The following is a 25440-nucleotide window of genomic DNA, read 5'->3' as shown; positions in this document are numbered from 1 at the left end:
ATATGATGAATTTAACCAGTTACCTATTTGAAAGACTTGTTGACCGTTAAAAAAATTGACCTTTAAGTAGGTAACTATAGATAGTTGGTTCCACCCTACATATAAACAAAAACACATTAGATATGAAACATTTGGTTAAGGTTTCTAACAGAAATCAATTTTTACTGGTAATAATAATTATGATATCTTGTCGTCCTAATGTGAAAATGTTTTCCAGCATGTAAATTAAACGTTTTGGTTTTTAAAGAAAACAATTTATTTAAGTACACAGGCTACTTAAAATTAACCACGCATTCTAATAGTCATTAGTAACTTGAGAATTAACCTTATCGATATTAACAAAATAAATACGACAACATGAAATATGTCGGCGGTACAATTGAAGTTATTGTTCGAAAATTCAAAGCAAAGAGGAAAAGGATGCGCTGGTAATTAATATGTTAGTTACGCGTATAATGTAATTACACTATATCATAAAAACTAACTAGAGTAGTTTTATTATGCTATAGAATTTACAAATAGCGTAACTTTATTACGCTACAGTTTTACAAGTAGATTAATTTTATTATGTTACTTGTAAATTAATTTTGACGTAATAAAAGTATGCAACGTGCAATATTGTAGTGCAATTTTATTAATATACTTACAATTTGTGATTTGTTGTACTCAATTGCCACTATGTTTTTTCTTCCTTCGCTTCGAATGGTACGCACGGAATATCTCTTTTATCTTAGATCCAACTCGTATAAAATATATGGAATGTTAACAAAGTCGTATCCAAAATCATAATTCTTATCCTGAACATTTATAATAAATTATTTATACTTAAAATAAGTTAATTATAAATCACAAACCAAAACCTTAAATCATTTTTTGAGTTTTTTAAATGAATTTTCTTTTTACAACTTTGATATATTAAATGTTTAAAAATGCAAGAAAAAATACTAAAAATATGTTTTCTCACGGATTTGTGACTTAAAACACATAACAAAATGATTATAAAATATTTTAAAACCTACAGTGCTTTGTTTAACAAATAAAGGTAAGTAAATTCAGTTTACAACCATTCCCACTTTTAATAGCTGGTAAAGTGGTTAAAGCGTTGAATAAAAAGTCAATGATTCAGTCTTAGTAAAATGTATCATTTAAGCATTTAGACAAAAAAAACTGTTTCTGAAATACTGACACAATGAACGATGAACACAAGCTACCGTAAATTCATCACATCCTAAAATTATTAGTAACTTGAGAATTAAGTAATCAATATTATAAAAAAAACAAAAAAAACTAGTGTTTGCTAATTTTTTAGATACCTTTAACACATGACACAGCTACCTTGGCTTTACCGCACATAATAAACCCTTTTCATTAAAATAATACTCCGTAATTAGTCAACTTTATTACTTTAACCCACCCACATGATAAACTCTTTCCCTTAAAACTAATAGTTAGTTACAAAACCCCCCATCCCATATCCACAGACCACAGCTTCAGTTTCACACCAAGTACAACCCTAAAACACCAAAAGGTGGCCCACATTAAACCCAAGCCCAAGACAAAAGCCCAACAACTTACAACAATAGATTTTCACTTGCCACTATAATATATTAAAATATATATATATATATATAGAAAACCATGAGTGTCACGTAAATACACTCACAAATATATATATTTTCTTCTTTTTGTTTCTCTCTTGTTCTCAAACTGGTTTGTTTGCCTCTGCTGGTGGTGTTGTCTGTTCGTTCGATCTGCAGGCCGATTAACTTGTTAATTCTGTTTGTTGTTACTAGATCTCTTTTAATTTGCTTTCCGTGAAGGCAACTTCACCGGTAATAATAATAATTATTATTATTTTTATAATTGTTTGTTAACAGATTTTAAAAACCGATTTACTTAATCTGTTTCTGATTTTAGGGATGAAGCGTGTACGAGATGACGGCTACAACAGTTCTCAATTCAAGCGGCCGTAAGATTTCTGCCTTTCAATTGAATTTGTGTTGATTGATGTGAATATTTTTTTTAATTAATTTGTGTTTTGTTGGTTGCTTCTTTGACTTTGAGTTTTCTGGATGGTGTGATAGGGTTCGTGTTAGGATTTTGTGGATTGATGTGATGTGTGGTATGCTGTTATGTCAGATTGTGTAATTTAGGTTTTGAATTATGTATTTTTTGTGAGGTATGAGTTCGCGGTGGATTTTGATGTTTTTTTGATTTGGATGTGAAGCATGTGTAATGGTGAATTGTTAGTCTTTGTGTGGAAGTTTCTGTTATTTTGCTGAAATAAATAAATTGCAGCCGCTGTCGGCACGCTGATTAGGTTTTCGTTTGTTACCTTTTAGGGTTTGCAAAATGTTTTTTTTAATAGTGTTATTTGTTATATGACTTATCCATGTGGTGTGTGATGAAAATTGAATGAAATATGACCTGTGATTATCGTAGAATGGTTTATGTCTACTATTTATAACTTGTTCTGCACATCTGATATACTCTGATATTTAATTGCAAATTGTGAATAGACGGCTGTTTTTGATCTGTATGTAAAGCATGTAATGGTAGATTGTTAAATTTTGTTCAGTTATTTCCGCCGGAAGTAAATAAATTTGCAGTTGGTACTATGATTAGGTTTTGGTTTCTTATTTTTTAGGGTTTGTGTTGTTAAAGGTGTGATTGCAAATGCTGTAATGTTTTTATTTTATTGTATCCCATATTTGGCTTTTCCATGGTGGTGCGTGATGAAAAGTGCATGAAATAGGACCTGTGATTATCATAAAAGTGTGTATGTGCACTGTTTACAACTTGTTCTGCATATCTGATGGCAAGTTTTTGGCATTTTGTCGTTTTCTTTTATGTTGAAGATATGGTCAACCACATGCACCGGGAGATGAAGGAGTAGGGGAGGTGGCAGGAGGGTCGGGTGCAGGAGGAGGAAGAGGAGGTGGAAGGACGGGAGGTGGTAGTAGTGCACAAACGCTCACAACTAATGATGCATTAACTTATTTAAAACAAGTTAAGGATATGTTTCAAGGCCAAAGAGAAAAATATGACATGTTTCTTGATGTGATGAAAGATTTCAAAGCACAAAGGTACATGAAGTTTAACTTTTGTTGAGAATTTACTAGTTATGTTGATCATACAACTCATTCGCTAGCTTGTTTGGTGCAGAATTGATACTGCTGGCGTCATAGCAAGGGTAAAAGACTTGTTTAAAGGTCATAATAATTTGATTTTCGGGTTCAACACTTTCTTGCCCAAAGGGTATGAAATTACTGTAATCGAGGATGATGAGCCTCCGCCGAAAAAAACAGTGGAGTTTGAAGAGGCTATAAGTTTTGTAAACAAAATAAAGGTAAATTTTCTACCTTTCTATTTTAGTTTGTCCCAAAATAAGTGTCCACTTCCAAATTCGTTTATCAAGTTTCCATTTCGACCCTTAATAACTAAACTGCATTAGTTGCCTGTATCTAAAATTATGTATACTTTGTTGCCCTAACGTTGGTGTTATATATTTATTTAAAACCATTTACATTTTTGTCTAGTGGACACTTATCGCAGGGAGTGTTATTTTATTTCTGTAATACATCTGTTAACTCGTTTGATTTACAGAAACGTTTCCAAAACGATGATCATGTGTACAATTCGTTTTTGGACATCCTGAACATGTACCGAAAAGAACAAAAGGGCATCAATGATGTTTACCTAGAAGTTGCTGCACTTTTTGATGATCAACCTGATCTTCTTGATGAATTCACAAAGTTCATGCCAGATGCTTCTGCTGCTGCATCTGCGCATCATGCTTCATTGGGCCGACATCGTTATGATGAACGGAGCTTAGCAATGGCTCCACATAAGCATGCACAAGCGGATAATAAGGTATTGTAGTTGATTTTTAGAAGTGTTTTGCTATATTATTATATCATGAGTGACTAAATATGTGATGTAATCAGCCACGAGGAGGCCGGCAAGATCGAATCTCTGGTTCACATCCTGAACTGGATCTAAACGCTGACGAGGATGATAAAGCAATGAAGTTTTACAAGGATCAGAGAAAGCGATCTGAAAAGGACAGCAGAGATAGGAGAAATCTTGATCAAGATTACAAAGAAACTGATCATGATGCTAATCGGGACACACGTCATATTGAGAAACGAAAATCTTCAAGCAAGATTGAAGATTTTGGAGTCCCTTCTGGTGTGGGCTCACATGGTGATAAAGATTCAATGAGAAGTGAGTTAATTATTTGCACACTTGTTGGTCAATTTAAAATAGGACAATTCTGACATTAGAGTATTTATACGTTACAGGTATGTACGTCCAAGAATTTACTTTCTGTGAGAAAGTGAAGGATAGATTGCATAATCAAGATGATTACCAAGCATTCTTGAAATGTTTGCATATCTTTAGCACAGAAATAATTACAAGGAAGGAACTACAAAGCTTGGTATGTTATATAACTTGCTACATATTTAACACCTAATTATACACTGTTATCTTAAACATGTTTTTTCAAATTTGGAATTTTGATATCTGGGACTTATTTTAACAGGTTTCTGATCTTCTTGGAAAGCACCCGGATCTTATGGAAGGATTTAGCACGTTTTTGGAACGTTGTGAAAATATAGGTAAATATTAGAACTATCATACTGGATATGCTCTTTTTTTCTCCTCTTGGGAATTCTTTTGTTACATTTAAATTTTCAATACTTTCCTGTTTTCAGATGGATTCCTTGCTGGTGTCATGGATAAAAGTACGTATTTTTCCTATTATTTACTTTACAATCTTGTTTAATTACAGTTTTTTAAAGATTTTTCGTTTATTTCATGTGGCAGAATCTTTATGGGGCGATGGGCATGTATCTAAATCAACCAGAGCCGAGGAGAAAGAGAGAGAACATAGCAGGCGTGAAAACGATGCTGCAAAAGAGAGAGACAAGTACAAAGAGAAATATTGGGCCAAATCTATTCAAGAGCTTGATCTCTCTGATTGTCAACGTTGTACTCCTAGTTACAGGCTTCTTCCTGATGACGTGAGCCCGTTGCATCATATTTATATTTCTTTTAAAAGAAAAAGTAATTTATTCCATATTTTTAACATATTTTCGATTTCATCTTCTGTAGTATCCAATACCATCAGTTAGCCAAAGATCAGACCTTGGTACTCAAGTGTTGAATGAGCTTTGGGTGTCTGTTACTTCTGGTAGTGAAGATTATTCCTTCAAACATATGCGTAGAAACCAGTATGAAGAAAGCTTATTCAGATGCGAGGATGACAGGTAAACGTGTTTTATCATTCTTTTGTATATGTTAATTTTTCTTATAATTATTTATGCCCTTTCGCTTCAATAATGACACTAGGTTTGAACTTGATATGCTGCTGGAGTCTGTGAAATCAACTGCTAAACGAGCTGAGGAATTATTAAACAACATTAACAATAAGACAATCAATCCCGATACTCCCATCCGTATAGAAGACCACTTCCCTGGTATATGCTAATATTATTATATTATTTTACTTAACAGGACTTTCAATTATGCTGTTTTGATGTTTAATATCTTTGTGAATGCGTGCAGCTTTGAATTTACGGTGCATGGAGCGGTTATATGGTGATCATGGTCTGGATGCCGTGGAAACGCTTCGTAGGAACCCTTCGGCCGCATTGCCTGTTGTGCTGACGCGCCTTAAACAGAAACAAGAGGAGTGGTCAAAATGTAAATCTGACTTTAATAAAGTTTGGGCAGACATTTATGCAAAAAACCATTACAAGTCACTTGATCACCGTAGCTTCTATTTCAAACAACAAGATTCAAAGAATTTGAGCACAAAATGTAAGTCTGTAGTTACATGTTCATGTTTTAAAATTAAGGAAACCCGTGTTTTGACTTTTTAATATATGTTTTAAATCTTAATAAACAGCGTTGGTGGCCGAGATAAAGGAAATAAAGGGAAAAAGTCAAAAAGATGAAGACTTGCTGCATAGTATCTCTGCTGGAAGCCGACACTTAATTTCACCAAATCTTGAATTTAAATATACTGATAGTGACATTCATGAAGATGCATTTAAACTTATAAAGTATTCATGTGAAGAGATTTGCACAAGCAAGGAACAACTCAACAAAGTTTTGACTCTTTGGTTAACTTTCTTGGAGCCTGTGCTTGGTGTTTCTTCCCAGCCTTCAAAAATCACTGGTGCAAGTGCAGTTCAAGAAACTGATAGTCAACCAAAGCCAGTTTGCAATGGAGATCAACACAGGTCACCAGATAAAACGCATCTTCAAAAGAACATTCTAGAAAATGGAGATAGTTTGACCAAAGGAAAAGAGAGTAAAGTTACTGAAAATGGTCATGAAATCAAATCAAATACTGATGCAGTGGCTAATGGAAGTTCTATTGAGCCACTTAAACCTGAGAAAGAAGAGGGTGAGTTGTCGCCTAATCGTGACTTTGACGAGTCAAACATTGGTGATGATGAAGACAGTGAAAATAACCATGATGATGTCAGCGGTAGTGAATCTGCTGGTGACGATGACTTGTCGAAGGAAGAAAATGAAGATGAAGATGGAGAAAATGATGATGACGATGATGGTAAAGCCGAAAGTGAAGGCGATGCAGAGGATACAAACTTTGTTTCTGGAGATGGTATTTATTATTTAAGAACCACAAAACCGTTAGCTAAATGTGTCGCCACGCCATCATGTGGTATTGAAAAGAAAGACTCGCGTGTCTTTTATGGGAATGATGGCTTTTATACACTTTTTAGACTCCACCAAGTAAGTTTATGTATTATATTGTTTTTTTAGTCGTAATTATTATCTTTGCTTACACGTAATTTTTATTTTTGTATTAATTTTCAGGTATTATACGAAAGATTATCATCTGCTAAGCTTTTTTGTGCATCTGATGAAGCAAGGCGGAGAGCTGCTAAAGATTCTAGCCCTAAAGATATCTATTCTATGTAATTTGTTACACTCGTTTATTTTATTCTATGTAATTTGTTACACTCGTTTATTTTTCTGTCAAGATTTTATGTGGAATCTGGTTTATGGACCTCTAACATGCCGTCATTATACTTTGCAGATTTATGACTTCTTTGTACAATTTACTTGATGGTGTTTCTGATAATGCAAAATTTGAAGATGATTGTCGAGCCATTATTGGAAATCAATCATATGTGTTATTTACGTTGGACAAGCTGATTTACAAGCTCATTAAACAGGTAATTTGCCTATTAAATTGTTTTATTATTCAAAAATTTGGATTATTATTTTATGTTATTTTTCTTCATGCAGCTTCAAAACATTGTTGGTGATGAAATGGACAACAAACTTCTTCAGCTATATGAATATGAACGATCCCGAAAACCAGAGAAGTTTATTGATTCTGTGTATTTTGAAAACGCACACGTTCTTCTTCATGATGAGAACATATACAGATTTCAATGTGTAGGTTTCCTTTTCTTTTTAATTTGCATATTAACGCACGTCGCACGTGAGCTGTTAACATGCTTTATCTTTTTTGTTTATTTGCAGTCATCTTGTCCTTCTCGTTTGACCATCCAGCTGATGGATGATGGGATTGAAAAGCCGGAAGTTGTTGCCGTTTGTGTTGATCCTCATTTTTCTACTTATCTTCACAAAGATTTTCTTTCGGTTGCTACTGCAAAAAAACAATCTTGCATTATGATGCAGAGGTAACAAATTTGGTTCCTTTTCGGGTTTGTTCGTTTAACTCTAACCAAACATTTGATTGGAAGCGAATGACTAAACAAACAGGGTTTCTTGTTTGTGTTTGTTTGTTAAGAAGATGAAAATGTCCGTGTTTGTTTGTGTTCGTTAACAATATAAGCGAACGGTTCACGAGCGTAAATGAGCAGACATAGTTGAGCTAAAACCAGTAAAATGTAATGTTAGATACAATGTGTTGGCCTAAAAGTTAATTAAAACTTAAATAAGTTAACGGGCCAAATAATTTTAAATGAATATATGAACGAACGTAAACTAACATGTGTAAACTAACGAACTTAGACAAATGAAGCTAAACGAATTTAAAGAATGAACCTTCTAGAACATAAATGATTGAACGTTCTCGTTTGTTCAACTAAACGAACCTAAATGAACTTCCAGCCGAATGGTTCACGAACTGTTCACTGAACGTTCGGTTTGTTTACGGGCTTACTTTTATTTGACACCTTAATATCTTATAGGGCAAGTTACTTTAAATGAATTAGTTACCTAGGTTTAATATCTTATAGGGCAAATTACTTCAAAGTTTCTGAAAGCCTGAGGATGTTTTATATATTAATTTCAATATATACAGAAATAAAAAGCGGTTGGATGAGTCAGTTGTCATGGAAGGTGCTCATGTGGTAAACGGTTTGGAGTATAAGATGTCTTGCAGCTCCTCAAAGGTACCCACAATTTGATATAATATTACTTTAGGTTTCTATTATTTTTGGGGGAAGTTATAATTGTCATCATCATCGTACTCAGTAAATCTCACCATTAGCAAAGCTATGTAGGGTGAGGCTGCTTCCGGTGAGACCCCCGGCTCGAGAAGTTATAATTGTAATTTATATAATTAACAAAATAATATGTGAATGCAGATATCATACGTTCTCGACACAGAAGACTTGTTTTTCCGTGAGAGACGAAAAAGACGAAAGACATCAACTCACCAGAGTAAAAAACAGTCAAACGTAGAACGGTTTCACAAATTCTTAGCAGCCTCATTATCATCACAATAGTCTAGCAGGTACATTTTTATATATTTCAACTACATCATCGTTGAGTAAATATAAATTGGAAACATGGTATATATCATTGCTCGTTTTGCTGTTGTAGATCTTTAGATACCCGTGAAGCAAGCGGATTTGTTAATGTAACAAGTGTTATTTGAAGCTTTATATAAACAAGTGTTGATAGGGCCTCGTAAATACAGCGTATTTTCTGTTTGTTACAATTTCCAGTAGATTTTGAGCATAAAGAGACCGCTGGTGCGCTCGGGTTTGTTGTGTATAGAGGTTGCTGATGTTTGTTTGATTATGGAGGTTGATACAGTTATTTTTTGTTTTTGTTTTTCATTTCTGTTGTTGAAAGATGATTTTGTTATTTATAATGCAGTAGATTGGTTCATGGATATTTTAATGTCCTTTTATATCTTACATTATATGATAATTAACAAGTATATTATTAGAATAATTAAGGATCTTTAGTGGTTTGCTCATGAAAGAATTGTTTATTTGGGTGGTTGGTTAGTGATGAAAATTTGGTAGTGTTAGCTGAAAGTGGTTGACCTTGTTAGCAGAAAGTATTTGATGAACCAGTCTTACTAGACTGGCCAATCAGTTACATGAGAAACAAGTGTAGTGAATATTTTTTTTCTTACTAGCTGCTGGCTAGTGGGAAAAAAAGTGAAAGTTACAAGTATTGTTAGTCAATTATTAAAACTATTACCGATTGGTGGGTTATATTGTGTCGTAATAATATCTAAATAGGTTATAGAGCCCGTGTGATACATGGGTGGTTAAAAAAATAAAACCAAAAGTTAAATTTAATATATATAATAACATATAGATTAGTAAAAATAATATGTATTTGTATTTTAAAAGAAATCAAAATGAAGGTTCTAAATCTATACCAATTAAGAAAAAGAGAAATTCATCATATTTGAGCTGGTAAGCCACATATATTTTAAAAGCAAGTTAGTGGGTTCAATTCTCTCTAACAACATATGTGGAAAAATGGTATTATAAAATTTGGATTTTTGTTTTAAAAAATATGAACCTGAACCATTCAAACGACTTGGTTTATTTTATAGCGTTAATTAAATATGTTAGTTAAAGGGAAGGTCTTTGATAAAACTTTACATCAACTGATAACCATCTAAAAAGTAAAAACTATTTGCTATTTTAAACTGGCATGCTAAGTTAATAAAACCCAAAATACTTGAAATTAAGTATGAGATAATCTCTTTGAATAGTGTACTGAAACAACTAAAGTTTTGATTGTATTTAGAATTATACACGAACCTATATTGACTTTAACATGTATTGGGTGTGACCTTAACATGTTTCGTGTACTAAACCGATAGACAAGAATTAACCTGTTAATTTTCGTGTCTGAACAAGTAAAATACCTGTTTAACTGTAAATTACCCATTAGTACCTGATTAGATTTTTTTATAAATAAAAATATATAATAATATAATATGTTATATACCCTAAATATTAACCATAGATTTTTTATACCAAACAATTGAACACGGCACACATCGTTCCAATCCAACATCGAGCAGACGACACACAAACCCTTCTCTAATTCGCCCTTTCCGGATCTCCGGTAGTCCAGTGGTAACCTTTCATATCTCTGTTAGCGCAACCATTCGATTCTGCGGTCTACCTCTCCACATCTCCGATTCTCTAGTAGTCCGGCACTCCGGCTCCTCGCAGTTGTAGCGGCTCCACCGCCACCGAACAACCAAACCCTTCTTCGATTCTTTGGCAGGTTCGTGTCTTATCGTGTATACATGTTATTAACAGGTTCGTGTTCAGGTTTGGGATACAGATACACGATAGGTTTTAGTTTTGTATACATGTTTCGTGTTTGTGTCATATCGTATCCTAATACTGGACCTAAATACTTTTCTGAAAAAAGAAAGGAAAAGTTAAAATACTGGACCTATATATAACCATCAAGAAAAAAAAGCCTATTTAAGTAACTTGATGAAAACCCGTATAACTGTTGGTAGTTTTAGTGTTATCAACTTGATTTTAGTAATATTGGATTAACTTGATGATCTAGTAAATATTATTATTTATTAACGGGTTAGGAGATGCGGGAGTGCATGCTCGTTCAATAATAATATTTGTGTTGTCGGTTGGGCCATGTCTTGTAATTAATTGGTTTTAATTCATATTTAATGAATTGGGCATTTTATATTAAATTGCATATAAGCCTACGTAAAAGGCTTTTGAGATTAATTGAATATGGGCCAAGTTTGATAATGATCCTTTTAGGGATCCGTTTGTTTTTTTATCAATATATATCATTTTGGTGGATGACGGTTTGGAGATAACTGTAGACAAATGCAGATGACAAATTTTTTCTAATGATCATCAAAATTTGGTACAAGGTTTTCTCACAAGAATATCAATATCAAAATTCTGTCTGTTAAGTAAATCTTGGTCTAATCCGATTAAGCATTGAGTGTACCCTCAAATAGTTTAATCTGATAGTGACATCACGATTCCAAGATTAATCCAAGTTGCTATTTTCAATTCATCATTACGGTATTCAATCATGCGTCATTTACGGGTACGTTAATTCAATTTATACAAGAAAAAAAAAAGCCCATTTAAGTAACTTGATGAAAACCCGTATAACCGTATTTGATTTGTCAACATCCACGTTCCTCTTCAATGGTCAAACCACGAACCTCGTACATCTCAACAACACGACTAGATTTTGCATTTCAACTCTAAATTAATGTCCATTAACGTGCTTTTCTTGAACCGATGCATGTTGTTCGGTTGAAGCCGAATAAACAAGCTAAATCAAAGCAAGTTGGTCGGCTTTGCGTGTTTGAATAACTCAGCCAGTAGGTTTAGGATATTTTCAAACCATATCTGAGGAAGGTTGTTAACTAATTGTTTAAGCTGGTCAAATAGAACCGCATGCCCTCTAACTTGAACGAATTGATTTTCTTTTGACTTGTTTATTTTATTCACGCGTCTTTTAATTTTTCATTCATCAATGGCCACTTTAGATGTATATATTAACTTGTCTTTATAACAAGAAAAAAATAGTTGGGAAATATAAAAGTCTAAACGTGTTGATCACTTCAAATGTGAAAAAAAGTAATTCACATTTTTCCACACAACTTCCTGTCCGGATTTACGTTGGTTGTTTGGGTAAGGGGATGTTCAAAATTCAACTTAAACTGATTTCCCCTGAGTTGGTCAGGGACCACGATCCACAACATGATACATCTTACTATACTGCTAAAACAAAATATTGTGGACACATGACACCATTTTATCATGTCCACATATACTCTTTATCAATTTCAAAATTTTATTTAATTAACTTAAATTATAATTCAAATTAAATATGTTTATTTGTTTCTCATTCCATCCATAATTAGCCAGCTAATAGCATGGATATGACTTAAATTTTTTAATTACTTATGGTACTAACTTATGTTACTAAATAGCTAAAATATAAAATCAAAAGTCATTTCACCATGTAAGACAATCGACAGTGATACGTTATTCCTAAACTTTCAAGTTTCATCACAACATATTATCAAACATAATTACTTTCATATAATTTTGTAATATGCAATTTCATATATTACCCGACCAACAACTTTCATTATACTTTATGATTTCACTATATTTTGTAACTTAATGTTTTTCAATATTATATTTTAAATGCTTATACAAATTTTTACATATAACGATTATGTGATATTCTAATAAATCTTATACACCTAATAATAAATTTACTATCAAATACGTTAAATTGTTAAAATGGTGAACCTGCAATTCTCATAACGTTCTATTCATCCAATTTATTCTAATTACAAAAAAAACATAATATTTACGTAAAATCATCTTTACACATAAATTCAGAATTTTATACTTATTCAAATAAACAATCATATATCTTTGTCTTTATCTGATGAATTTATTAATTTCCGTGATTCCGTCTGTGTGATACACGGGCCGCTAACCTAGTTAGTAATATTTTTCAAACATACTTAAGTTGTTTACATTGTTACCAACTTTTACATATAACTTTGAAAGTTAATCTTTATTATAATAAACTATTCACTTTTACACAAAACATGCTTAAGAATACAAAAAATAATAATGCAAAAGAGTTTTAAAAATTCTTAAGAGCTAGATTACCGAACGTTTGTATGTTACATAGCGTTTATTACAGCTGTATAAAAACAAATTAGAAACAACACAAAAACTAAAAAAGTAAAAGATAAACCAAACTTAACCCGGTACCTTTATACATTTGTAGTTTTCCTCGTCAAAAGTGTCCCACAAACGAGGCCGCTCAACTAAGGTACGTGGGAATTCATCCTTCATATCACAAACAAGTCATTAGGGAGGCTCTTTGGCTAGAAGTCTGCAGGAATATGAAATTCACCCAAACACTTTTATGTTACTTTTAAAAAATCTTGCAACTATATACGGAGTATGATATGTGACATGCTTAAATAATCCATTTTTTTTTTGTAAAGAGTAAAATAAACATTTGACATATGATAGGACAAAAACCATATACAGTTTTACATAAATATTTTACATAAGTAAACAATTGTTTCAACCACATGACTATTGATACAGTTTTATAACTTTCTAATTATATTATATGAACAAAATGACTTTGTATAATCCTATCCTATGTTAACTCATGCTAACATTAAAAACACGAAAGAACAAAACATGGGTGGTGGCTTCAAATATTCCACGCCTCCCCGACACTAAAAATCCATTTTCAAGTTTTAAAATGAGTATTTAACTTCTTAAAATATGCGATTTATTTTATAGGCTAGAAAAACAAATCATACTCTTCTAATATCTGAATAAATAAGTTGTACGTTTATTTCCAGGTCTTAATTATACAATATGTATTCTTCATAAAAAAATTACTAGTAAACTATATATATATATATATATATATATATATATATATATATTCAATTTAAAAAACAAGCTATATGATCCATTTTAAGTTAGAGGACTAAAAAAAAGTTATAGTAAAACGCTTGAGAAATAGAAGGTAGAAAGTCGGACTTTGTTCTAGCTAGACATGACAATGTGTGTCGTGTTGTATCAAATATTAATTCTATAATTACAGGGTTAACTTACTTTGAACAAGACTACACTTACTAAAAAAAATGAAAAACAAGTTTAATTAATAAGCGGATTACATATGACCTGACTTATTTAACATGATTAAATATATAGCTTAGTAAGAAAAATGACACGACACGAAATGTATAACATGGTCATTTACACAACGCGATGTGCTAAGGAATGTCATGACTCTATAAGGAACAATCTGTAAGATACTACTAAAGAAAAAGTTTGTAAAACTCTTAAAAGATAATAGGATACGGGCCAATCATCAAACACAACCAAACCATTGAAGACACAGCCCGGAGATCCATTCATTCGAGTCAGAAAGATCCTTAAACGACTTCTTGATTAAGAAAAACTAGACTTTTCTTGCAAGCCAAGTTATTATGAAATCTATCTTTAATTAGTTTCATTATTACTTTCCTGCTTTCATGTATTTGCTTTCCTATAAATTGCAATCTTTGTTTGAAACCAAAAAATATCATTAGAAAATCATTTCTTCTCGTTTTTGGAACTTAACCCACCCAACGAGTTCCTATTAGGATACATCGATACATACAGTCCTAAAATGAATAAGCATATAAATTGCATGGAATATTTTCTTTGATGTTGGACCTCCCTCAATATATAAAGGACATATATATACTACCACACAAATCAATGTTGCACATCAACATGAACGGGAATACGGGATACACCAGTTCAACTCACTTGGAAACATATTTAACAATGTCATAAACATTAAACGTGTCTATAAACTTATGGTCTAGACCCCTTTATGGTAAACTTGTACTAGAATAAACTCCTTGTGAAGTTATAACAATTAAAGCTTCTAATTTTTATAAACTTAATTAGATAGCGTGCTAGAACCCATGTACATGTGATTTATTAAATACGGTAAACAAGAATTAGATACATTGAATCTAGTTTTAGCAATGCTATGCTTTTATTTAATTATTACTCTTTTCTGTATTTCATAAAAAAAATCAGTAAGAAAGGTTATATGAATTGTAGCGGTAAGTGGAAACACCTTGGTCTCGGTATTTGTAATTTTCAAAAAGTCCAAATTCAGAAATCAGAGAATAAATACCATTTTTAATTCAAAGGGTTCATCATATTGGCAGGACTTCAGTAGTATAAAAATCCAGTATCAGACCTTGAAGATAATAGCGAGGTGAGGTAAAAAAAAGTATTTTAAAATACTCGTTGTACTCAAGATAATATTTGTTTTCTTGATTTTAAAACATATATATATTCTAACTCTTTCTAACAAGACACCCTAAGAAATCTAATTCAAAAATTCAGCTAATGTAGTAATGTAAATTTCGTGAGACTCGTACACGCACCACTTTGATCATGATAAACGCTTTATGCCACTAGACCAAAAGTTATTCTTTCATATCAAAAGGTTAAGAAAAACATAGGTTAATAAAAAACGTCATTGATTAGGGTTTCTTTGCGGTGCGTGGCGGTGAAGGGTGAAAGGGTTTTTGATTTTTGTTTTTTATGTTTTGTGTTCTTGTTTTAGGGATATTCCATCCAATGTGGTGGTTGGTGGGTGGGGATTATGTGTGTTAGGTGGTTAATGGTGGTGTTGGTAGATCCATGATTATGAAGATGGGTTGTGAATGATGGCCGAAGAGTTGTTTGTAATCAAATGATGTAGCAGAACAACTCATATAAGTTGGCACCTATGAATTATTTTGTATACTAACCACTTAACTTTTTAACTATTTTTTAAAATCTTTATGTCGATTTACAATTTAAAGAATGTGGAGTCGTACAAATTTTATATAGACAAAAAAAATACATGACTCAAGTGTATATAATTTTTATGAATATATATATTTATTTACAAACATATCAGCGTATTTAAACTTACATATACCATATTTTAAATTATATAAAAACAATGCTATATCAAAAGGTGTAAAGGGTAACGTGGTGCTAATAGATTAACATACTCCTAAATACATGCACAATCTATCTAATTCTTAATTTTAACTTACTTCAAAGATGGTTCTAAGGGTGTGGTGAGTGGTCTCGAGCCGGGTTCGGTGACACTACAATCAGAACTTTTAATTTGGATGGTCCTAATAGAATTTCGTTTTTTTTCTTCTTAATTTGTTAGTATATGATAACCAACCTGTGGCTCTGAGGCGCAAAAAACATTCTAATTTGGGATCACTACACCGATTCAGGAAAGAAAGAATGGCAGCGAAACACCACCCCGTGGTGGTTGGTACTGAATGGGAGGAGGTGGGCTTTTGTGAGTCAGGAAGACCACTCCCACCCCCTTAAGATAAGATTTTACAGTTCTCATCCCAAGTATTTAAAAAATCTCACCTCTAGTTTCATGATTTGGTAGTAAGATGTTTTGGGGGAGTTCAAATCCTATAAAGCTACATGTATACTAGTTTATAAAAATATTTAAAAGTAGATTAGATTCTTTTGTTCAAAATAAGTTATCACTATTCGTAACATGACTGGTCGTTGACTGCTGTTAAAATAAGTTATTATTCTATTTAAAAACGTGTAATTAGCTAATTACTACTTGTTATAAATTTGAAGACGGAATATATATGAAATGAAATAATAATGTAGCAGAACAGAGCAGAAGCAGGCACGTGGTAACATGGAAATCAATGATACACTCACAAACATTATGTATGTATATTCTCCTCGAACCTTCAACCTTTGAATTTTAAAACCCAACTCAATTTTCTAAATCACCCCCTCAACTATCCCCAAACTCCCATTCCACCCCTTCCGTGTTCCAAACAAAACGCGTTTCTTCCTCCAATTAATATTTATATTTATACGCACACATCCTCTTCATCTTCATCCAACATTCATACTCCAATCCGACCACCTATTTTGACTTTCCGACCGGACAGACAACCTTTTATTTATTTTATGATATGCTTCGATTTAAAGCTGTTGGTTTTGTTTTTCTGTTGACTATTATTATTATACCCACACATGCGATCCGTTCACTTCCTGAAACACCTTCAAAAGTCGAACTTTATGGGACTAACAACAACGTGGATGTGGATTACATCGAAGCACCCGAGTACATTAACGGTGCTCAATGCGGGGTGTCCGGAACCATCCACGTGGCAATGACTCTTGATTTTAACTACTTGAGAGGATCAGTAGCTGCTGTTCATTCGATACTAAAACATACTTCTTGTCCTGAAAATCTTAAGTTCCATTTCATTGCATCCGAATCGAAATCGCCTAAACCTGAAGACTTGACCCGGATCATCAAAACCATATTTCCGTCTTTGGATTTCATGGTTTATAGGTTTGATGATGATATTGTGAAACATCTGATCTCGTATTCGGTTCGTGAAGCGCTTGAAGACCCGTTGAATTACGCGAGAACGTACTTGGCGGACATGCTTGACCCGAGTGTGACACGAGTGATTTATCTGGATTCGGATATTATTGTGGTTGATGATATACAGAAGCTTTGGTCGGTTTCGTTAGTTGGATCAACGATTGGAGCTCCGGTTTACTGTCACGCGAATTTCACCAAGTATTTTACCGTCAGGTTTTGGTCTGATTCGAGTCGGGCGAGTGTGTTTGATGGGAAGAAGCCTTGTTATTTCAACACAGGGGTAATGGTGATGGATTTGGTCAAGTGGAGGAAAGAAGATTTCAGGGGTAGGATTGAGAAATGGATGAAGGTTCAAAAGGAGGAGAGGATATACGAATTGGGTTCGTTACCGCCGTTTTTGTTGGTGTTTGGTGTTGATGTGGCGGCGATTGACCATAGGTGGAATCAACAAGGGCTTGGTGGGAACAACAGGGTTCATAGCTGTAGGTCATTGCATCCGGGTCCGGTCAGTTTGTTGCATTGGAGTGGGAAGGGGAAACCATGGGTGAGACTAGACGCGGGTGAGCCGTGTCCGGTTGATGAGCTATGGTTGCCTTATGATCTTTATAGACACTCTAAACAACAATTGAGATGATGTAATTTGGTTATTTGTAATTTGATTCATTCTTTTTTGGTGTATATTGTTATTCTTGAAATTTTGTTTGATAGATTCTTTTTGTATGTCTATATATACACGAATATGAGAGATTCTTTTTGTATGCCTATATATACACGAATATGAGAAACGAACATCGATTTCGATATTTAGGTAGCATAACTAGGTTTATAAGAGCACACATAGTCTACTTGCTCGTAATCTATTTATATGTTGCAAAGATGGATGATCATACGAAGCCAACTGCATATCTCAGATACAATCTGTTCTCGAAACCTCGTAAGTGATGACCTAAAAGCATACACCTGTAGACGAGTTGTGTTAACTACATAACTGGAGACCATTAAAACACATGAAATGTTGAACATGTACAGAAGTTGTAATGTGATAGTGATGTTACTAACCAGAAAAGCAGTTTTGCAAGATGATCCCGCGTTTCACAGAAGTTAACACTGTCATTTTTGTAGTTTTCTTGGACTAGTGAATCTCCCATTAAACCAGAGGTGAGATCTTTCTTAAAAATTTTTGTGGATGCACAATGAACAAGTTGTTGTAGAATTCGTTTTACTTCTGAAGATGATGGTTTTGATAGTTCATTTAACTGTCGAAACATATCACACGAGAAAGTTAGCTTCGGAACACATACATAAATATATAGGGTGGTTCACTTAAGAACTGGTAGACGGGTTGAGAACTTTGAAAACTGCTTCAATACTTGTACTTATATTATAAATAAACTAGAATGCATATATGCAAGTTAAAGTGATTACCATCTGAATCTAATGATCGCAAGTACTTCAATATATCGTTGTTACTTTCTGCTGCATGTCCTATTTGCATAGTTTCCTGCTTCTGAGTGTGCAGATCCTGATAGAATGGGATAAGACACAATTTGCATCAAGCTTCATCACACACTTACAGCCATAAAGTCACACGCACACAGAGCAAAATCTTTGCTCACGGCTTGAAACTTGCTCAAAATCAGCTCATAAATAAACAAGCAAAGACGCTCGTTTAGATTTTGAGCTGGGGCCGTTCAAGTTAAGCAGGCCAGTCAAGAAACCCATTTTTGTTATTTCTATCCATATGTGCAAGAATTACAAGATTGCGAAAATAATCAAGCTTGCTCGAGGTTTATCCAAGCCAAGCTCAAACTCAAATTTCAGCTCGCTAAGAGTTTCGAGCCCGAGCTTGAGCTGAAGCTAGGTTGGCTTGTTTTTTAAGCAACCCTATTTCTGAGTAGGATTGAGATTAAGGCAAGTTTTTTTGATATTTTCACAATATCCTTGGGCAATTTATTGAGTGTTGACTTCTGGTATAAGCCGATGTATTAATCTAATGTCTATCATCAGCTATCTTGATTATTAAAATGAAAGATAAACTTTGCAGTTGTCTCACCTTCTTGGCTGTAGATAACTCTGATTCCAACTCTTGAATGTAGTTCATAGCATCAGGAGACAAATCAGCTAAACCACTTTGAAGGTTCAACCTCTCTAATTCTTCAGAAAAATACTCCATCTCAACACTCTGATCACATACTTTCTCTTTATCTTCACACTGATCCTTTCCAGCATCACCACAATCACCTGAATTGAACCTCTTTGACACTTTCATTGAAGAGCTTTCAAAGCTCCTCATCAACATAACCCTATACTCAGCGTTCCACAGCGTATACCTAAACAACACACCAATTGATAAGCACGTTGGAGAATTTGGGAATTTCGACGTGAATTTTCAGAGTGTCGTATGAAAACTTTCATATTAAAAGTTATTTGGTGGTTCCACAAATACTTTAACCGGATAAAACTGAGACAAGAACTTAGTATGAAATTTCGTGAGAGCTGAACCGGAGAGAATACCAAATGGTACGAACGTAATTTTGAATTTCATTAACATTGCCCCCATTTAACACTTATGATTATGTGTGACAGGAACAAACTAAAACAAGCATGCACTCTGCGCATCCCTAAAATGTTTATTATGATTACATTGGTCGACCATTTAATCCAAGTACACTAAAAATACTAACAAAGCAAAGCATGCATCACAATTTAAACAATTAAATGCCAATTACCCTGTGATTAACGAAGAGGCGAGTAATCGAACAAGAGGACGTTTGGAAACCCTAACGACGACGGATAACTGATCCGAGGGAAGCAAACCAAGCATGGATGAAACCATACGTTTCATGGAGTCTTTAACGGAATCAGAAACGCCTTTGGATATGACAGAAGTGTCCAAGGGCTCAATTTGCTTCAACAAGTTGGCGATGACGGAGAATTCACGGTAGAAGGAGTTAGTGGATACAGAGTCGTCGGAAACACCGCCGCCGTTGTTGACTCCGTGGATACGGCAGCTGATTGTGGCAGCAGAACCAGAACCAGAACGACTGGAAATGAATTGGCGGTGAGGTGGAAGTGGTTTCTGGTGGGTGAGTCGATGAAACGGTAGAGCTCTGGAAGAAGCTGCTGCTGCTGCTGCCATTGAGATAATAAGCTCACGGTGGCTGATGGTGGTGGCGAATATTCCGGTACGGCGAGGCTTTGTAGCGTTCCGCTGCACCACTTGTTTCTCACCACCACCGCTGCCACTGATTCTGTTTGCTTTTCTTGCGGATTTTTCAATGTATGGAGCTGGGCCAGGTCGGGTCGGGTCGGGTCGGTCGAGCATACCATGCTATATAGGGACAAGTTAGGTACCGTACCGGTACCGGTATCGAAAATACTGGTACTGTAACGTATCGAACCGTACCGGGATAGTACCAATACCGAAGATAAAAATTCGAGAATATTGGTACTGTAACGTATCGAACCGTACCGATCCCGAAACTCAACTTTGGTACCAATCGGTACCGGTACCGAATTTGCTCGTCCCTAATGTTATTCAATATTGTGCTAGTTAAAAATTCTAACTTTGTATTTTTTTATAACTTTAAGCAACTTGTTCATAAGATACAGCTTTTATAGATCATAGAGTTAAATAACAAAAAAAACTAGCTTAATTTATAAACCAAGTCATGTTAAAAACTATATAAAAATACGTTCATTTTTAAGTAATCTTAAAGTCAATTCAAACACGCATCGCGTATCTTTAAATTGACATGTCTTTTAAATCCGTAGGGTGTATACAACTTGATTTGAGGAGATCAAAATCAACTTGTTTATATGCACCGTCACAGATATCCTACAATCAATCAAACTAGGTAAACAACACGCTGCATTGCGGCGGCGTAGCAATGCGAACTCAGTCGGTATTGGTTACGTTCGTTACTACACCGGCACCAATAAAAAAATAAAATGTAAACGTTTAAAATAGTATCGACACACGTACAACTTATAATTAAAATGATAAGATCTTGGCAAGGATACCGGCACTCGTATAGCTTATGATACATTTAACATATTTAAAATGATGTTACTCGATCGTTAAAATCCAGGCATTACGGTGGTGAACCGATGTGAATTTGGCCGGGATCGAAAATAAACTCAAATAATAAATTCTTTATTTTAAAATATTTCAAACAAATAGAATAATAAAAATTGTATATAAAAGAGAAAACAAATAAAAAAATCCATGCTCCGCCTAAAAATACCATTGAAATATCAAAATAAATACTAAGAAAAATAATTCTCATTACTTACATAATATGGGCCTCGAACCCACATCAAAATTTGTACAAAGGCAAAACATTTAGAATAACAACCATCAAGTTACACAATCTGTTTCGGTCAAAAATTAACAACTAACTTTTGATCAAATTAGTGCGTGAGGCTAGGTGCTTAATGGTAAAAAGATCGAACACAAAGATATGATTACGAGGGAAAAAACCCTTGATTATAATAGTCTTCGTTTCGGTCAAGAGTTTACAACTTAATCCTTAGTCGAATTTGCTTCGGTTAAGGAATATGAACGTAACTTTTGGTCGAATTAACGCTTGATTATTATGATCTCCGGCACAAAAAACCCCCCGGATGGTGAAAACTATCACCGTCAATATTATTAATAATGAAATCGGTGAATACAAAGTGTTGGAGCTGATAAGTGATCGTGAGCTAAGTGATACAATGAGTAATAGTAGCTAAACAGTGAGTTGTGTGTGACCTATCGAAATTATCAGCTCAATATATAATAAGAGATTTACAACTGATATCCCGATTATTCCAGAATTCCTAGACTAAGTCTTCAGCAAGCCGTTACTGCCCACGTTTGTTTGTTGACGAAGTTCAAGCAGTATTCCGCTGTAATCCACGTTCTTATAAACATATTTAACACGTGCTCTTATCTGCAAAACAGTTAGATAATATAAGATAATTGAATTAGTCAACGTACCTTCCTCAGAATAACCGCTTGAGTCAACATCCTCAAGTTATGCTCAATTCCGAGGATAAAAATCCGCACCCAACACTATCCATATTTATTATGCCTCCAAATTATTTGACTAAATATCATAGAAACTAACGAAAAATTCAAAAAAAAAAAAAAAAAATCTTTGTGGCACGGCATTTCAACTTTTATCTATATATATATATAATGGCCGAACTTATACTCAATAACGCTCCTTATATTGTCAGTTGTTTATAATTTGTTAAAATGTTAGACATTGTTAATATGTGGTCAAACGTGCATCGCCCACATGTGTTTTATCCAAACTCCAAAGTTATTCAATTTTGATCTTGCACTTGATCAATTACACCACGATTGATTCAGTATTGAACCACAAATTGATTTCTTTGATATTTGGAAAACATATAAAGATAATTTTAGAGTGTAGAACAGAGAAATATATACACTTTTAGTTTTTTTTTTATATTATTATGAATATATATTTTTCTTATATGATGTGTTTAGGTATTAGTTGGAGTTAAGTTTAGTTTGTTTTATTTACATTTGTATGGACTTGTTAGAGTTGGTAGGTGATACGGAACGTATATGTTTAATGGATAACCTCAAATGAGCTCTCGTGGATCTATTAAGTAATGTGGTCCAAGTGTCCAACATTTTGTTTTTTGAGATTTCAATTTTGGGCTTCATAGTGCGTTGGCTTTTGATTAAATTGATGGGTTTGAATTTCTCAAGCATAAGTTCACTTTCACGTATATCTCAAACGGACAAGTCTAATACTTTATTTTCTTTTTGTTTGTGTTTTCATTAATTATGTGTAGAGTTATTAAAGAGTTTACTTTTTTATTTTAGTGTATGTATGTATGTATGTATGTATGTATGGCTTTTGTTGATAAGGTAAGCTCACATTCACATCGATTTGAAACGGGTAAGACGAATATTTGGTTTTATTCTCGTTTAGGGTTTAATTTCATTTTGGAGAAAATTATTATATTTTTTTTACTTCTATAAATGTGAACATATAGTTAATTTTTTATAATCTAACACGTTATATATTTTAAAATACTCTTTGTTTGGGTAAACCGACCATCAACTGAAACTTCACATGAAGCTTCTAATCCTTCTATAGCCTTTTTGCAATTTTAGCTTTGTAATCTTTGTTTTTCAAGTGTAGGTAGGGATATACGACCATAAAGATCTCCACAGAGTTAATTAACACAATAATCATGTCATTAAGCCTCATTGAGGATTTTCCACACATACAGAGTCAAAAAGTAGATGAAAAGCATTAACAGAAGTACAAAACAACCTTACATGCCTATCATAAATTGCATTTGTTTTGAAATAAGAGTATACATATTCTTATGGAACATTTTTATGCATATATATATACTTCAATAATGCAGAGTTGATGTATGTGAGACCCTCCCTTTTCCATTAAAGCCACCAAGAATGTTTACCGTTTCGTTTATAGGTGAACAAAATATGCATCTTAAGTTTTGTTACTCTAATAATCATCTCTTATACAGGCGCACCATCTGAAACTCAGGATATAAACATCATAATTTATAATTTTATAATGTAAGTGGCCTAGGATCAGGATATATTCATCAATGGCCATAAATTTATAAACTAAATGGATTAAAATTGTCAAATGTTAAGAACCTAAAGTTTTAAATTTGCTAAAGGAAAACACAAATAAGCTTATACCCATAGAGTGCACTCTGCAGTCTGCATTAGCTATGATATACCAAAAGAGTATTATTGCCTGTAAAGGAGAAACACGACAACAAACAACCGCCATGCAATTCAAGCAAAACCTAAGCAACATTGACTAAAAAACTGGATCTAATGCATACATCAAGCATTTCCCGTCTATACTAAAATCTAACTCTTGGCACGATGAGCTGTTAAGGATAGCTTTTGCTTCTTTTTGGTACTTTTGTAACTAAGTTTTAACTCTCTTACAAACTGAGCTATCTCCGCTTGGTCATCAAGGTTTGACTTAAGTTCAACAGTAAACGTGATAATAAAATTTCAATATGAAAATACATACACTAATAAGATTTTTGTATATGAAAGCATAAGATATATGAGGATATCATCCAACAATCAATTCAGGATCCATATTTTTGTATATCCTCCAATGTGATAGTGAAGATGGGAATGTTTACCTTCGAATGTACCAACCCGCCCATTCTAAATTGTTTACTTAACCTAAGCTTAAAATCAGCTCTAAATAGAATTTCCCTTTTACTTTCTTACTTGAGCTCAAGTTCTTAAACAAAAAGATAGAAAAAAGTATTCTTTTATTATAGTTAATTTAAGGAATACCCTAACACCATTCTCATCATTTACTCCAAAGCCTAACAGCAATGGCAACAATTTTACTAACAATTGACTTAGAAATTTATTATTAGAGTTAAGTGCCATTTTAGTATCTGTGGTTTGTCTAACTATGCAACTTTAGTATCATTTTTGAATTTATTGCAAATGACTACCTTACATTTCTAAAACTTGCAATTTTAGTACTTTTTCCTAAGTCCGTCTATTTTTACCTGTTAAGTCAGGGGCACTTTGGTAACTTTGTTATTTTTTTTATATTGTTTTCTTTTAATCAAATTGTACCCTTTTTATACTTTCCTAACCAGAAAATTCCTACACAAAAGATCTTCCCACCTGTGACCATCGATACAAGAAAAAACTGAGTATGTAAAATAAAAAAATCAACAAAATCTTCACAAAAGACAACAATCCCCCCTAATCCTAAACTCTCACCCCTCTTTCTTTCAATATGAAATAAAAGGCTGAAGTATGAACCGTCGCATTCTATCACACAATTTCCACCACTGTAAATCTCAACAAACCCCAAATTCAACCCTAAACTTGCAGAAAATTAAACATAAAATTGGTGTTAATCAACATCTTGAGCGAGGCAGGAGTCAGTTCAAATTGATGGAAAGCCTATTTGACAAAAGGTTTTAATGATTTCACGGTTGCCGGAACCATTAGAACTCGCCTGCAATCTAGCCGACCAAGGTCTTTAGCAGCCGTGAAAAGCTAACCCCAAACAAATAAAATTGATGCTAATCGACGAAACTTGCCTCCAATCTGGTTGGTTTTGACCTGTTGAGCAGGCGACAGGTGATGGAAATCCTAACCCCAAACACATAGAAAAACCCTAATCTTGAACCCCATTCACATCTCGCTGCTACTCAACATTGAAA

General features: G+C 33.6%; 2 protein-coding genes and 1 pseudogene across 2 annotated transcripts; 2 read left to right on the top strand and 1 right to left on the bottom strand.

The window, feature by feature from the left end:
* The first annotated feature begins 1679 nt into the window (after positions 1-1679).
* On the top strand, positions 1680-9051 carry LOC143547106 (paired amphipathic helix protein Sin3-like 2). Its single transcript, XM_077038608.1, has 21 exons — positions 1680-1832; positions 1918-1969; positions 2859-3086; positions 3166-3349; positions 3607-3873; positions 3948-4227; positions 4305-4441; positions 4547-4622; positions 4719-4748; positions 4831-5027; positions 5119-5273; positions 5356-5483; positions 5572-5826; positions 5915-6768; positions 6853-6953; positions 7076-7214; positions 7288-7440; positions 7528-7688; positions 8315-8405; positions 8601-8749; positions 8839-9051. The coding sequence occupies exons 2-20, from the start codon at positions 1920-1922 to the stop codon at positions 8739-8741; spliced, it is 3627 nt and encodes a 1208-aa protein (XP_076894723.1). The 5' UTR covers positions 1680-1832; positions 1918-1919; the 3' UTR covers positions 8742-8749; positions 8839-9051.
* A 7656-nt stretch (positions 9052-16707) lies between these two features.
* On the top strand, positions 16708-17981 carry LOC143547105 (putative galacturonosyltransferase-like 10 pseudogene; annotated as a pseudogene).
* A 14-nt stretch (positions 17982-17995) lies between these two features.
* LOC143547099 (uncharacterized) lies at positions 17996-20542 on the bottom strand. The gene is made up of 5 exons (XM_077038605.1): positions 19947-20542; positions 19271-19547; positions 18611-18739; positions 18277-18503; positions 17996-18177 (listed from the first exon to the last, which is right to left on the bottom strand). Exons 1-5 carry the CDS (start codon positions 20540-20542, stop codon positions 18102-18104), a joined length of 1305 nt encoding a protein of 434 aa, XP_076894720.1. The 3' UTR covers positions 17996-18101.
* Positions 20543-25440: the final 4898 nt, after the last annotated feature.

Source organism: Bidens hawaiensis, unplaced genomic scaffold, assembly GCF_021521415.1.
Source record: "Bidens hawaiensis isolate Kalapana, Puna unplaced genomic scaffold, B.hawaiensis_p1.1 tig00014615_1, whole genome shotgun sequence".
Lineage (NCBI taxonomy): Eukaryota > Viridiplantae > Streptophyta > Magnoliopsida > Asterales > Asteraceae > Bidens > Bidens hawaiensis.
The sequence above is the reverse complement of the archived record's forward strand: the minus strand, read 5'-3'. Positions and strand labels throughout refer to the sequence as shown.

Bases quoted from the DNA above. Each gene is read 5' to 3' on its own strand.
- LOC143547099 (XM_077038605.1), bottom strand. From the start codon at position 20,542: ATGCTCGACCGACCCGACCCGACCCGACCTGGCCCAGCTCCATACATT. The intron at 18,740-19,270 runs GTGAGACAACTG...CCATTCTATCAG, and splicing joins AGTTATCTACAGCCAAGAAG to GATCTGCACACTCAGAAGCA. The intron at 18,504-18,610 runs GTTTATTTATAA...TGTGTTCCGAAG, and splicing joins ACTTGCATATATGCATTCTA to CTAACTTTCTCGTGTGATAT.
- LOC143547106 (XM_077038608.1), top strand. From the start codon at position 1,920: ATGAAGCGTGTACGAGATGACGGCTACAACAGTTCTCAATTCAAGCGG. The intron at 3,874-3,947 runs GTATTGTAGTTG...TGATGTAATCAG, and splicing joins ATGCACAAGCGGATAATAAG to CCACGAGGAGGCCGGCAAGA. The intron at 4,749-4,830 runs GTACGTATTTTT...TTCATGTGGCAG, and splicing joins TGCTGGTGTCATGGATAAAA to AATCTTTATGGGGCGATGGG.